Raw genomic sequence first — 15,419 nt, 5'->3', positions numbered from 1 at the left:
AGCACGAATCCCATTTGAAGACATTCTTGAAGCTTTACCGGGAGAAGATCCAATCAGAACAGTGATGATGAAGGGAGTGGCTGGCACTGGTAAAACAGTCTCAGCTCAGAAGTATGCTCTGGACTGGGCAGAAGATAAAACCAACCAGAATATCGACTTTGTGTTTCCATTCACTTTCCGATGCTTGAATTTGGTGAAGGACGAAAACTACAGTTTGATGGAACTTCTTCAACATTTTTTTGGTGAAATCAACACAGCAAGAATCTGCAACAAAGAGACCCAAACTGTGTTCATCTTTGATGGTCTAGATGAGTGTAGGTTTCCGTTACATTTCTTGAAGAATGCCATCTTGAAAAGTGTCACAAAGCGAACCTCATTGGATGTCCTACTGACAAACCTCATCAAGGGGAACCTGCTTCCCTCTGCCCGCATCTGGATAACCACGCGACCTGCAGCCGCCAATCTGATCCCTAATAAGTATGTTCACAGGATGACAGAGCTGACAGGATTCACTGACCCCCAGAAGGAAGAGTACTTCCAAAAGAGATTTATTGATGATGAGCACAAGGCCAGAACAATCTCCTCACACATCAAACAATCACAAAGCCTCCACATCATGTGTTACCTTCCAGTCTTCTGTTGGATCGCTGCTACAGTTCTTGAACATATCTTGAGAATGGGCAAGACTTTTGCACTGCCGAAGACCATGACTGTGATGTACATCCACTTTGTAGTGGTTCAATTCATACATCAGAATGTCAAGATGGACGGAGATGAGAGAAATTCAGACTTGAATCCAGAGAATATTCAGGTTATTCTGTCTCTGGGGAAACTGGCTTTTGAACAGCTGAAAAAAGGCAAGTTCATCTTCTATGAATCCGACCTGAAAGAGTGTGGCATTAATATGAGAGCCGCCTCAGTGTACTCAGGTCTGTTCACACAGATGTTTAAAGTGGAGTCTGGGTTGCACAAAGTCAAGGTGTTCAGCTTTGTTCATCTGAGTGTTCAGGAGTTTCTGGCAGCTCTTTATGTCTTTCTCTCATTCAAGAATGATGGTCTCAACCTAATGTCACAACCAAAAACCTCCACATTTTCTAAGCTATTTGGAACCAAATCTAAGAAGAACCTCTACCAGAGTGCAGTAGATGAGGCCTTAAAGAGTCCAAATGGACATCTGGACTTGTTCCTACGTTTCCTGCTGGGCCTCTCATTGGAAACCAATCAAACCCTCTTAAACATTCTGTTCAAACAGCCAGAAAATAGTTCACATACCAGCCATGAAACAGTCAAGTACATAAAGACCAAGATCAGGAAGAATATCTCTCAAGAGAGAAAAATCAATCTGCTCCACTGTCTGAATGAGCTGAATGATCATTCTCTAGAGGAAGAAATCCAACAGTACCTGACCACGGGAAGTCTTTCTGCAAACAAACTATCTCCTGCTCAGTGGTCAGCTTTGGCCTTCATGTTGCTGTCATCAGGAAAGGAGCTGGACGTGTTTGACCTGAAGAAATACGGTGCTTCAGAAGAGGCTCTTCTAAGACTGCTGCCAGTGGTCAAAGCCTCCAAAAGAGTTCTGTAGGTGAACTAACAACAATATATATATATATATATATATATATATATATATATATATATAATCTTTCTTAAATTATTTTATACGAAATTAAATAAAAATAAAATCTAATTTTAGCACTATTTGTTTTCTTTAGGCTGAGTGGCTGCAACCTCTCCAAGAGATGCTGTGAGGATTTATCGTCGGTTCTCACCTCCAGCTCTAGTCTTCTAGAATTGGACTTGAGTAATAACGATTTGCAGGATTTAGGAATAAAGAAGCTTTGTGTTGGACTGGCGAGTCCAAACTGTACACTGGAGACACTCAGGTTAGTATTCCTTAACCTTTTATGTAAATTACATGTATCCATAATTCCCTAATAGGCATATTTTGATTACTTCCTGTCAAATGCAAACATACTTCCTTGTACTTGATATATATCATTCTTGAATTCATTCACCTGTGTGATTCTCATAGCTGCATGTTCCTCCAACCACACCTAATTTGAATTACAGAGCTACTCCTTTTAGTTAGAGAAAAGTAGTGAAATGTGTGGCAAATCTGCACAAAAATGCTTACCACTAGCTTTCTTCACAAATGTGTTCATAAAGGTGTCTACTATAAGGTTGACTATAACCTATACATTTATTCCAACGCAACTCCCTTGGGAAACTTTGTGACAGCTGCAGAAAGTTGGGGTACCATTAACAACCAATATAAGGCAAAATTCCCAAAATTTCATTATGCTTTAAGTAGCATGTGACATGTTCAAACTAGGGGGTTTTCATGATGCTGAATCCATTCCAACCATTAGTTTTGCACGAAAACACTCCTAAATTCGGCCATAGCCACTTGCCCAAATGTGCCGCTGACCTCATCACATTTGTGATGTTTTCTGTGCAAAACTAATGCTTGCAATGGATTCAGAATCATGAAAACCTGTCACATGCTACTTAAAGTATAATGAAATTAGGAAATGGTTGCCTTATATTGGTTGTTAATGGTACCCCAACTGTCAGCAGCCGTCACAAAGTTTCCAAAGGGAGTTGGATTGGAACAAATGTATTTGTGATTGTAGACACCTTCATGAACACAAATGTGAAGAAAGCTAGTGGTAAGCAGATTTGCCACACATTTCGCTAATTTTCCCTTATTATTTGTATATGATAACATGATAGGTTAGAAATAAGCAATGCAGTGACACAAACATGTTTCAAAAAGTCCTAAGGTCGAATTAACCCGGAAGCCAACTTTTTGGATGTGTAGAACAAAGAACATGAATTAATCTTAAATCTATAATATGTTGTTGATGATGTGGAGGATATCATAGCCTACTATAGCAGCCTATAGGGCATAGCAGTGGGCGTTCTGGTTCCACATTCATTTTTCCCATAGAGATTTACAAAACAATATTTATATCAATTATTTTAAGCCTATAATCAAGCCACCCAGAATCCTGGGGAGTCATGCCCATAAAACCATTGATTCTGTAAAAAGAAAAAAAGAAAACCGCTAAACAAAGGGTATTAATTAAATGTAGTACAACATATAATTCAATATTCAATGTTTTTTTTTGTCTCATGCTTATTGCATGAGAGTTGACAGCTCTGTCTCAACATTTAAAAACATAACCATACTGTAATCTTCACCTGCTGTGAATGAATGTATCCCCTAGCTAGATTCAGGGGTTATGCATTTTCCTCCTGTCCCGTCCCGCCACAGGAGCCAGCCCGCACCAACCTGCCCCGCAAAAATATATTAATCAACGACCCGCCCGCCCCGCGGCCTGCAAAAACAAAAACGACTGGCTTTTCAACACCCAGCAAGTTCAGAGAGGGGAGGGGGCAAGGACGTGCAGAGGGAATTTGTAGTGCAGGATCTGGAATTTGAAAAGGCACCTTTATTTTTAATTTTCATTTCTACCCAGATTTAGAGGAATATCTAATTTGAAACACTAGGAAATGACCCAACCAGTCTGCCCTGCAGCCCAAATTACTGGTTATCAAAGTAAAATGAGCATTTGCATGCTTTACTGTTATTAATATTAGCCTAAGTATGGCATAATCACATTTGCTTGATTGCCTAGGGTAGAGAGAGAGAGAGAGAGAGAGAGGTCATGGTCCCTCGTTCCTGCGTGAGTCATAGCAAATTATTTGAATGAACATATAAAACTTATACACATACGTGACATGACATATTATCTGTCTCGACATGCCCCGCCCACCACGCGATATATATATATATAATCTTTATTAAATTATTTTATACGAAATTAAATAAAAATAAAATCTAATTTTAGCACTATTTGTTTTCTTTAGGCTGAGTGGCTGCAACCTCTCCGAGAGATGCTGTGAGGATTTATCGTCGGTTCTCACCTCCAGCTCTAGTCTTCTAGAATTGGACTTGAGTAATAACGATTTGCAGGATTTAGGAATAAAGAAGCTTTGTGTTGGACTGGCGAGTCCAAACTGTACACTGGAGACACTCAGGTTAGTATTCCTTAACCTTTTATGTAAATTACATGTATCCATAATTCCCTAATAGGCATATTTTGATTACTTCCTGTCAAATGCAAACGTACTTCCTTGTACTTGATATATATCATTCTTGAATTCATTCACCTGTGTGATTCTCATAGCTGCATGTTCCTCCAACCACACCTAATTTGAATTACAGAGCTACTCCTTTTAGTTAGAGAAAAGTAGTGAAATGTGTGGCAAATCTGCACAAAAATGCTTACCACTAGCTTTCTTCACAAATGTGTTCATAAAGGTGTCTACTATAAGGTTGACTATAACCTATACATTTATTCCAACGCAACTCCCTTGGGAAACTTTGTGACAGCTGCAGAAAGTTGGGGTACCATTAACAACCAATATAAGGCAAAATTTCATTATGCTTTAAGTAGCATGTGACATGTTCAAACTAGGGGGTTTTCATGATGCTGAATCCATTCCAACCATTAGTTTTGCACGAAAACACTCCTAAATTCGGCCATAGCCACTTGCCCAAATGTGCCGCTGACCTCATCACATTTGTGATGTTTTCTGTGCAAAACTAATGCTTGCAATGGATTCAGAATCATGAAAACCTGTCACATGCTACTTAAAGTATAATGAAATTAGGAAATGGTTGCCTTATATTGGTTGTTAATGGTACCCCAACTGTCAGCAGCAGTCACAAAGTTTCCAAAGGGAGTTGGATTGGAACAAATGTATTTGTGATTGTAGACACCTTCATGAACACAAATGTGAAGAAAGCTAGTGGTAAGCAGATTTGCCACACATTTCGCTAATTTTCCCTTATTATTTGTATATGATAACATGATAGGTTAGAAATAAGCAATGCAGTGACCCGGAAGCCAACTTTTTGGATGTGTAGAACAAAGAACATGAATTAATCTTAAATCTATAATATGTTGTTGATGATGTGGAGGATATCATAGCCTACTATAGCAGCCTATAGGGCATAGCAGTGGGCGTTCTGGTTCCACATTCATTTTTCCCATAGAGATTTACAAAAACAATATTTATATCAATTATTTTAAGCCTATAATCAAGCCACCCAGAATCCTGGCGAGTCATGCCCATAAAACCATTGATTCTGTAAAAAGAAAAAAAGAAAACCGCTAAACAAAGGGTATTAATTAAATGTAGTACAACATATAATTAAATATTCAATGTTTTTTTTTGTCTCATGCTTATTGCATGAGAGTTGACAGCTCTGTCTCAACATTTAAAAACATAACCATACTGTATCTTCACCTGCTGTGAATGAATGTATCCCCTAGCTAGATTCAGGGGTTATGCAGGGGTTTTCCTCCTGTCCCGTCCCGCCACAGGAGCCAGCCCGCACCAACCTGCCCCGCAAAAATATATTAATCAATGACCCGCCCGCCCCGCGGCCTGCAAAAACAAAAAGTAGCCTAACGACTGGCTTTTCAACACCCAGCAAGTTCAGTCCATTCAATTTCAATTGCTTTCGAGAGAGAGAGAGAGAGAGAGGGGAGGGGGCAAGGACGTGCAGAGGGAATTTGTAGTGCAGGATCTGGAATTTGAAAAGGCACCTTTATTTTTCATTTTCATTTCTACCCAGATTTAGAGGAATATCTAATTTGAAACACTAGGAAATGACCCAACCAGTCTGCCCTGCAGCCCAAATTACTGGTTATCAAAGTAAAATGAGCATTTGCATGCTTTACTGTTATTAATATTAGCCTAAGTATGGCATAGTCACATTTGCTTGATTGCCTAGGGTAGAGAGAGAGAGAGAGAGAGAGGTCATGGTCCCTCGTTCCTGCGTGAGTCGTAGCAAATTATTTGAATGAACATATAAAACTTATACACATACGTGACATGACATATTTTCTGTCTCCACATGCCCCGCCCACCACGCGATAATTGTGCTGAAAACCTGCGGGACAATCACTAATATATATATATATAGTAGCGGTCGTCAGTCTTGAGAGACCATGACACAAGTGCACTTGCATTAGATCAGGTGGTGCTGAGGGAGCAGTGCTTTGTGTGGCTGTGCAGTCCAATTTGTGAGTGACAGTCTCTCTGGCAGTGAGTGCACTTGAATGCGTCGCCTGCTGACGCTGATTGAGGTGCTTTCCTCATTATGTTAAAATGACTGAAGATGAAATATCCCTTTAATCCTGGGCCCCTGTGTGTGTGCGTGCATGTGTGCGTGTGCGTGCATGTGTGCGCGTGTGTGCGTGTAGGTTGTCAGGCTGCATGGTCTCAAAGGAAGGTTGTTCTTATCTGGTCTCAGCTCTGAGATCCAACTCCCACCTAAAAGTGTTGGACTTGAGCTACAATCACCCAGGAGACCAAGAGACGCTGCCCTCTGCTGGACAACTGCAGACTCTCAGGTATGGACAGACTTGATGCCAGTCAGTGTAAATGTGCCTAGATGTTGTTTAACCCATTTAGACGTGACACTAGATTCTAGTTTTCATAGTATTCAGAAAACCCTGTTCCTATGTCAGTGGTTTTCAAACTTTCATGTCAAGGACCCCAAAAATGATATGTATTTGGCCACCGACCCCCATCTGAAATATGTTGTTCCAGGGGACGCCCCCAGAAGCAAAGATTTGAACTTTCGTTCTGAAACAATATAGGCTATATTCCAAATTTGCACCACATTTTCACAATTTTCAAAAATAGCAGATCTACAAGCTCGTAGCGCGGCACTCGTTGTCTGCTATTTTTCAACAGCTAATGTATAACATAATGCTTAAAACACCAAAAGGGTGCTGTATAGTAGCATTTAATGTTTAATGACATAATGCATTATCTATCATTATTGTTTCTATTATCTTATCTTTGTCTCTCCTTCACCCACAGTGACCACAGTGGAGAGTGCAGGCTGAGACCAGGTGTGAGGAAGTGTAAGTGTTTATTCTGTTCTATTCATTAAATCAAAGAAGCACAACATCCTGCTATGTATGAACAGCTCATATACAGCATGTCACTTTCACTTAACATAACTGTAATGTGTTTATATTAACCAAAACATGCATTATATTTCCTGGGGTTTATTACTAAACACAATGTAGATTTGGGTGAACTCTGCCTACCTATGGTGTCCACATATAGGATTCTAGAAATATACACTACCTACTGTGCGTCTCAAAGCTTTCAGCACTTCCTCTCTGAATGTAAACTCTCTGGCCTGTAAGAGCACACCAAACAGAAGTGATTTAGTTAAAGACAGCCTCTTTCTAATCAAACAACTGTTGATGTGGGCTTAAATAGTTAAAGGAACATTAACTATTAGTGAGACATTTATTTAAGAGTCTCAACCACTTAAGAGGACCATATAAAATTAGCTCAAACTAGTGCTGGTTGTCTGGGCTAGGCCCTGCCGCAGTGGTGTCCGATTAGAACGTATCGGGGTTGCTGAAACTTTTAACACAACAATATCTTGGTTGTAAGGCCAGATATCGCTGAGAATATCTTGGTTGTAAGGCCAGATATCGCTGAGAATATCTTGGTTGTAAGGCCAGATATCGCTGAGGATATCTTGGTTGTAAGGCCAGATATCGCCGAGGATATCTGGGTTGTAAGGCCAGATATCGCTAAGGATATCTGGGATGTAAGGCCAGATATCAGTGAGGATATCTTGGTTGTAAGGCCAGATATCGCAGAGGATATCTGGGTTGTAAGGCCAGATATCGCTGAGGATATCTGGGTTGTAAGGCCAGAAATAAGTGAGGATATCTGGGTTGTAAGGCCAGATATCGCTGAGGATATCTGGGATGTAAGGCCAGATGTACTGTCTCGTACGGAAGGTGACGGAGTCTCTCGTAGCAAATGCTGCTAGCTCCCCTAAACTTCTAAACTTCCCCTAAACTTATGTATACTGATTCTACTTATATAAGGTTCTTACTGGGTGCGTGTCATGATGACGATGCCAAAACGTGTATCCCCATATATGATGGTTTCTACATTAGCCTGATGTCAGTGCTGGATGTCGCCGTCGTCCTCATATATGGAGCTCTAGGTGAAAGCCTCCGCTACAGCCACCCCTAAGACCTACGACGAATAGCCACAAAGCCAATTTACAAGCTCGCAACGTGTTGCATCATGACGCGTTGAGAGCTTGTATATCGGCTACTTTCACCGTCTTTGGACTTTTTTAAATACAGTTTATCAGTACAACCACTGGTTTGTTTACCTTAGGAGGTACAATACTCTTAAAGAGATCTAAACATAATATAAGCAATCAAATACTGAGTGAATTACTAATTTCAATTATGGTACATCTATTGATTTAAAACAAACAGCCTCATTCTTAGTTCCACATGAACCCGTTTAGACCTGAGGATGATTCTACAAATGTCTTCTAAATCCTGACAGTTTTCTGAAAAACCCATGTTTCTGTCAGTCGTTCTCAAACATCTTCATGTCAAGGACCCCCAGAAATATATGTATTTGGCCCCCAACCCCCAGCTGGAAATATGTTGTTCCAGGGATCCCCCAGTAGCAAAGATATGAGTTAAAAATGTTCTGAAAGAATATATATTCAAAGATTTGCACCACATTTTCACGATATATAATTTCAAAAAGTATAACATAATGCATAAAACACCAAAAGGGGTTCCTGTCCTGAATGGGTTAAAACACAGACTATCTGAGGCTTTTATTTTGACAATGTCCATCAATAGCTTCCTGTCGGGGCACTGATAGCCGAGTGGTAAAGACACGTACCACATGGGCTCTGATTCCTGACCGGTCTAGGGTTCAATTCCTAATCCTGGTGACGGCTTCACTGCATGTCACTCCCCAACTCACCCCCTGTTTCCTGTCTCTGTCAGTTGTACTATCGAATAAAGGCAGAGAAGTCCCCAGAAATATAGAGACAAACTATTACAAATTCACTATTATTAAATGTTTTTATAGATGTATCTCTGTGTGTGCGTGCGTGCGTGCGTGCGTGCGTGCGTGCGTCCTCATGTTATTATAGGTCACACATTTAATAGGTGTGTGCATGTGCGTGCGCGTGCATGCGTGAGTGCGTGTCTGTTTGTTGAAATATTTAGTTTTGAAGTCCACCGTCTGGGAATAGTGTTTAAACTGAGTGTTTATAGCTATCTAGCTATTGTATCTCGTGTTTGTTTAAACACAACACTTGCACTTGCAGTTTGGGCAACTCCAAAGCAAACTCCACATGCCCCAACATTTTATTTACCTGCCATAGTGTCAACCCTTACCCCTGTGTTGGATCTGTGGTGACACTAGCATATTTGCCGATACCGATATGACCCGATATGACCAAATTAGGGCCGATCCGATACTTTTCCGATATAGTATCGGGACATCTCTACTAATAATACCCGCTGTCAACTTGTCATAGCACCCGTTTTAACTATCTGGCTGTGTCCCTTTTGTGCCCATACTGTATATGGAGATTTCTGTATCTGTCTGTCTGCCTCTGTCTGTCTGCCTGTGCCCGAAGAGTGCAAACTGACTGTGAAAAGTGGACTGGTTAAGTCAACCTGACAATCAATTGTCAGGTGTGGGGTTGCCATGGCAATCAATTGGTTGAGGCAGAGGCTGGAAATTGCACAGGTGAGGGGAGAGCCTGACCAGAGCCTTTTGTGGTGTTTCTGGACAACGGTGTGTCTCACAGACTGCATTACAAGAGCACACACACGCACGCACGCACGCACGCACGCACGCACGCACGCACGCACGCACGCGCACACACACGCACACGCACACGCACACGCACACGCACACAGACAAAGAAGTGGCACATTTATAGTTAGATTGTGCATTACATTCACACACATTCATACACCTTTACATAGATTGTGCATTACATTCACACAGACATTCACACACCTTTACATAGAGTGTGCATTACATTCACCCATTCACACACAGCGACTGTGGCTCAAGAGGTAGAGCAGGTCGTCCAATGATCCATGGGTCGGCGGTTCGAATCCCGGCTCCTCCTGTCTACATGTCGACGTGTCCTTGGACAAGACACTGAACCCCAAATTGCTCCCGATGTGCTAGTTTGTACCTTGCATGGCTTCCGCCGCAATCGGTGTATGTGTGTGAATGGGTGAATGTAAAGCGCCTTGGATAAAGGCGCTATATAAATGCACCATTTACCATTTTACATTCACACACCTTTACATAGATTGTGCATTACATTCACCCATTCACATACCTTTGCATAGATTGTGCATTACATTCACCCATTCACACACACATTCACACACCTTTACATAGATTGTGCATTACATTCACCCATTCACACACCTTTACATAGATTGTGCATTACATTCACCCATTCACACACCTTTACATAGATTGTGCATTACATTCACCCATTCACACACCTTTACATAGATTGTGCATTACATTCACCCATTCACACACCTTTACATAGATTGTGCATTACATTCACCCATTCACACACACATTCATACACCAATAGTTGAGGATTAGGAAACCATGCAAGGCACCAACCTGCACATCTGGAGCAATTAGGGTTCAGAGTCTTGCTCAAGGACACTTTGACACTAACTCTGGGGGAGCCAGGGTTCGAACTAGGAACATTGCGGTTGCCATCCGGCCACTCTACCCCTGAGCCACTGCTGCCCCTGTGTGTGTGTGTGTGTGTGTGTGTGTGTGTGTGTGTGTGTGTGTGTGTGTGTGTGTGTGTGTGTGTGTGTGTGTGTGTGTGTGTGTGTGTGTGTGTGTGTGTGTGTGTGTGTGTGTGTGTTGAATTTGAAGTCGGTGGGTCAAACGGTTCTCGAGTTACGTGCATTACAACCGCACACACGCACACACGCACACACGCACACATGCACACACGCGCACAAACACACACACACACACACACACACACACACACACATACATACACACGGCACATTTATAGTTAGACTGTGCATTACATTCACACACATCCACACACCTTTACATAGATTGTGCATTACATTCACCCATTCACACACACATCCACACACCTTTACATGGATTGTGCATTACATTCACCCATTCACACATACATTCACACACCTTTACATAGATTGTGCATTACATCCACACACCTTTACATGGATTGTGCATTACATTCACCCATTCACACACACATCCACACACCTTTACATGGATTGTGCATTACATTACATTCACCCATTCACACAGACATTCACACACCTTTACATATATTGTGCATTACATTCACCCATTCACACACCTTTACATAGATTGTGCATTACATTCACCCATTCACACACACATCCACACACCTTTACATGGATTGTGCATTACATTCACCCATTCACACACCTTTACATAGATTGTGCATTACATTCACCCATTCACACACACATCCACACACCTTTACATATATTGTGCATTACATTCACCCATTCACACACCTTTACATAGATTGTGCATTACATTCACCCATTCACACACACATCCACACACCTTTACATGGATTGTGCATTACATTCACCCATTCACACACACACACACACACACACACACACACACACACACACACACACACACACACACATACACCAATGGTTGAGGATTAGGAAACCATGCAAGGCACCAACCTGCACATCTGGAGCATGCAAATTAGGGTTCAGAGTCTTGCTCAAGGACACTTTGACACTAACTCTGGGGGAGCCCGGGTTCGAACTATAGGAACATTGTGGTTGCCATCTGGCCACTCTACCCCTGAGCCACTGCTGCCCCTGTGTGTGTGTGTGTGTGTGTGTGTGTGTGTGTGTGTGTGTGTGTGTGTGTGTGTGGGGGTAGAGTGGCCAGATGGCAACCGCAATGTTCCTATATAAAAAAAAAGTTTCCCCATATCATATTTTTTGCTATGTGTGCGTGTGTACAGAATTAAAACTGTAGCATTGATTATTGTCACGGACAGAAGTCATTATTTCCCTTTGCATATGCACCGGACTCGACCGGAGCGCACTCGCCTATTAGTTTGCATTGCATTCAGAACGCGCCCTTCATTAAAAACCAACTGCATCTGTGGCTCTCAGCGCGCGGTGTCCCACTATTGACTGGCTGAATTTGAAGTTTGAACTGCGCTGTGTCAGAGAAGTAACAGATAGAAGCGCGGAAACTTTATCCCCAAACGATATCCCCCTCACCTCCTTGCTGGAAATAAAACGTCTGGCTTTCCGAGGCTACATCCGTGCTGACGCAATGACTGTCCTGTTTCTGGTTTAGCTTTATGCGTGGGGCACATCATATGAACCTCTCCGTCTCCGGTCAGTGCGGGTTGTTGTTTATTTACATGGCTCAGAAAATAGGTAACAAACTAACATGAGAACGTTATCGAGTTGGAGGAGGAGAAGGTTCACGTGGAAGGTAATGTAGATTGTATTCTGATGATGTGCCAAACTGCTGCTGGCTGCTGTGATGATAATATATAGACCTATGTCTTCTATATTGTGTTCTGAAGGTCGGGCTGACTGCCACTAGTGTTAATGTTATATTTTGTATTGCGTTCTCGGGCCGCTGCGCTGTGCTGCGCGCTGCTGCTGGCACTGTGTGCCAATGATGCCCCCTCTCATGTTGTGTTCTCTTTTCTGGTCTGTGTTGAGTGATCCAACTATTGCAACTTCAACGGGGGAGAGAGAGAGAGAGAGTCGCGTTAGAGAGAGAGAGAGAGAGAGAGAGAGAGAGGAGAGAGAGAGAGAGAGAGAGAGAGAGGGGGGTCAGGTTAGCAACAGGCTAAGCTCACAGCATATCGGTACGTTCGTTCTATAAAGGGTAGATCCGCCACCGTTTGGGGGGCTGCTGAGCCCCTAAACGGTAGCGATCTACCCTTTAATAGAACAAACGTACGGGTACATTCGTTGCATGAAGCGTAGATCTGCGAGCTCACAGGCTGGGGCAGCCCTCACTTCCCCCTCCGAGTCAGCGGCCGCATTGTCTAAAGTGCCTGCCCAATTTGAGGCTTTTTTATTCCTTTTCTCTTCCCCGTGGCCGGCGGCCCAACAAACTGTTCGCGACCGGGCCGTGAGCCTCTACGCGGCCCACGGGGGACGCGCGACGCACACACTGTTTAGTATTTACTATTATAGTTTTATGTTTTGATAATCAGCGCTTTGCCATATAGATGATACATACACTGTGCCATATTGGAGAGGCCACTGTGTGTGTGCGGCTGTGCGCAGTGCTTTGTTTGACATGCTCCGTATTTGAGCGCGTGCACCTCCACCAGCCCCTGTTAACCCCCCCCCCCCCCCCCCCCCCCCGTCATACAAAATGATAAATCGACTCAACTTCGACTTTACTGTCTGACAAGTCGACTTGGAAAAATCTCAAGTCGTTAATGCCCTATTACACACACGCGCGCGCGTGCCTGCCTGCCTGCCTGCCTGCCTGCCTGCCTGCCTGCCTGCCTGCCTGCCTGCCTGCCTGCCTGCCTGCCTGCCAGCCTGCCTGCCTGCCTGCCTGCCTGCGTGCGTGCGTGCGTGCGTGCGTGCGTGCTGCATGGTGATGTGTTGTGAACTTGTAGATCTTATTTATTATATGCAATATATTTATTATTAATATATTTCCATTCTGGACACGTCATTATAGGTGAACATTTTACTGAAAATAGCAGATCTACAAGCTCACACTGCATAGATCTGATATTTTTTAAATAGTGGTTTCTGAACAATTTGAACCCCAATGTGTTGCGATCTGAGCTTGTAGATCGAGTGCCTTCATTATTATTGATGTGTGTGTGTGTGTGTGTGTGTGTGTGTGTGTGTGTGTGTGTGTGTGTGTGTGTGTGTGTGTGTGTGTGTGTGTGTGTGTGTGTGTGTGTGTGTGTGTGTGTGTGTGTGCATGATTGTATGTGCGTACATAGTGAGTGTACATCCATCACCATGTGCTGTGAACTTGTAGATCTTATTGTTGTTGTTGTTGTTGTTGTTATTATTAACCAGATATATTCAAGGTAATTATACAGCAGCTGAACATCATACAGAAAATGGCAGATCTACAAGCTCACAATGCACCGCAATGCATTGTGAGCTTGTAGATCTGCCATTTTCAATACTATTTGAAGCAGTGCTCATAGTGGTTAATAAGTTCAATGTTGTATATTATTATGAAGTTGTATGTGATTCTAAAGTGGTGTTGTGTTGTGTGTTGTTCTCTCATCAGATGTGTGTGAACTCACACTGGATCCAAACACAGCACACAGACAACTCTCTCTGTCTGAGAACTACAGGAAGGTGACACAGGTGTGGGTGGATCAGCACTATCCAGATCACCCAGACAGATTTACCTCCTGGGAACAGGTTCTGTGTAGAGAGACTCTGACTGGACGGTGTTACTCTGAGGTAGAGTGGAGTGGAGTGGTTGATATATCAGGGACAACCAGAGAAATCAAGAGGAGAGGATACGGTGATGACTGTAGGTTAGGAGCCAACAACGTGTCCTGGAGTCTGGAATGTAATGATAATGACAACAGTTACTATGTCGTTCACAATGGGGGGGGGGGGACTAAACTCTCTGTCCGTCCCTCTGACTCTGTCCTCGGTCTCCGTCGCTCCAACAGAGTAGCAGTGTACGTGGACTGCTCTGCTGGCACTCTGTCCTTCTACACAGTGTCCTCTAACACACTGACACACCTTCACACCTTCCAGACCACTTCCACTGAACCACTCTGTGTTGGGTTCAGGTGCTGGTATGGTTCCTCAGTGTCTCTGTGTCAGATCTAGGAGGAACAGTAACACCATGTGACCTTGATGCACTCATGCACACACGCACACACACACAGCACACACAGCCCTGAATGACCATAACAGGTCTGTAACTCTGAGAGTGATCTGACCTCATCAAACCCTGTACACTCAAGACACGCTCCATATGTGGCCAGTACAGAATTCACTCCATATGTTGATCTGACCCCCACCATGCCAAAGCGCCAGCTCTCGCCCAGCAGTCTGCTGTCACCCAGGAGGATGCATTATTATTAATATTATAACTCAACCTTAATTGAATTCACACTTCCAGCATGATCAGATGATCCTGATCAGAAGCAAGACCATCAGTTCAACACAGACAAATGGATGATAGTGATTCATCAAAGTCCTTTAGTTTATCAGACAGTGGATGGATTTGTTTTTACACCCTGATACCCCGACCAGGACAGGCTTCAGACGCCCCTCCATAGGAGACCAGTGTTGTTTTTGATTTTAGTTTTAGTCACCCGGAATGTTTTAGTGTTAGTCTAGTTTTAGTCGACTAAATATCATAAGATTTTAGTCGGCTAAATCTACAGTTGATTTAGTCAACTAAAATGTATTTTGGCGGGCCTTGATGCCGTCATTTTTACACTTTCTGAAAATAGCCGATCT

The 15,419-nt window shown here is 42.9% G+C and overlaps 1 protein-coding gene across 1 annotated transcript; it reads left to right on the top strand.

Annotated features, from left to right (window-relative positions):
* On the top strand, positions 1 to 14,780 carry LOC306917638 (NACHT, LRR and PYD domains-containing protein 3-like; the record flags this gene model as incomplete). Its single annotated transcript, XM_079495935.1, has 6 exons — positions 1 to 1,578; positions 1,713 to 1,883; positions 3,874 to 4,044; positions 6,282 to 6,431; positions 6,907 to 6,950; positions 14,221 to 14,780. Exons 1-6 carry the CDS (start codon positions 65 to 67, stop codon positions 14,778 to 14,780), a joined length of 2,610 nt encoding a protein of 869 aa, XP_079352061.1. The 5' UTR covers positions 1 to 64.
* Between the last annotated feature and the right edge of the window lie 639 nt (positions 14,781 to 15,419).

The sequence above is a fragment of the Electrona antarctica genome (assembly GCF_951216825.1).
Source record: "Electrona antarctica genome assembly, chromosome: 24".
In the NCBI taxonomy this organism is placed as follows: Eukaryota; Metazoa; Chordata; class Actinopteri; order Myctophiformes; family Myctophidae; genus Electrona; species Electrona antarctica.
Note: the sequence above shows the minus strand (reverse complement) of the source record. Positions and strands in the feature narration are given on the sequence as shown.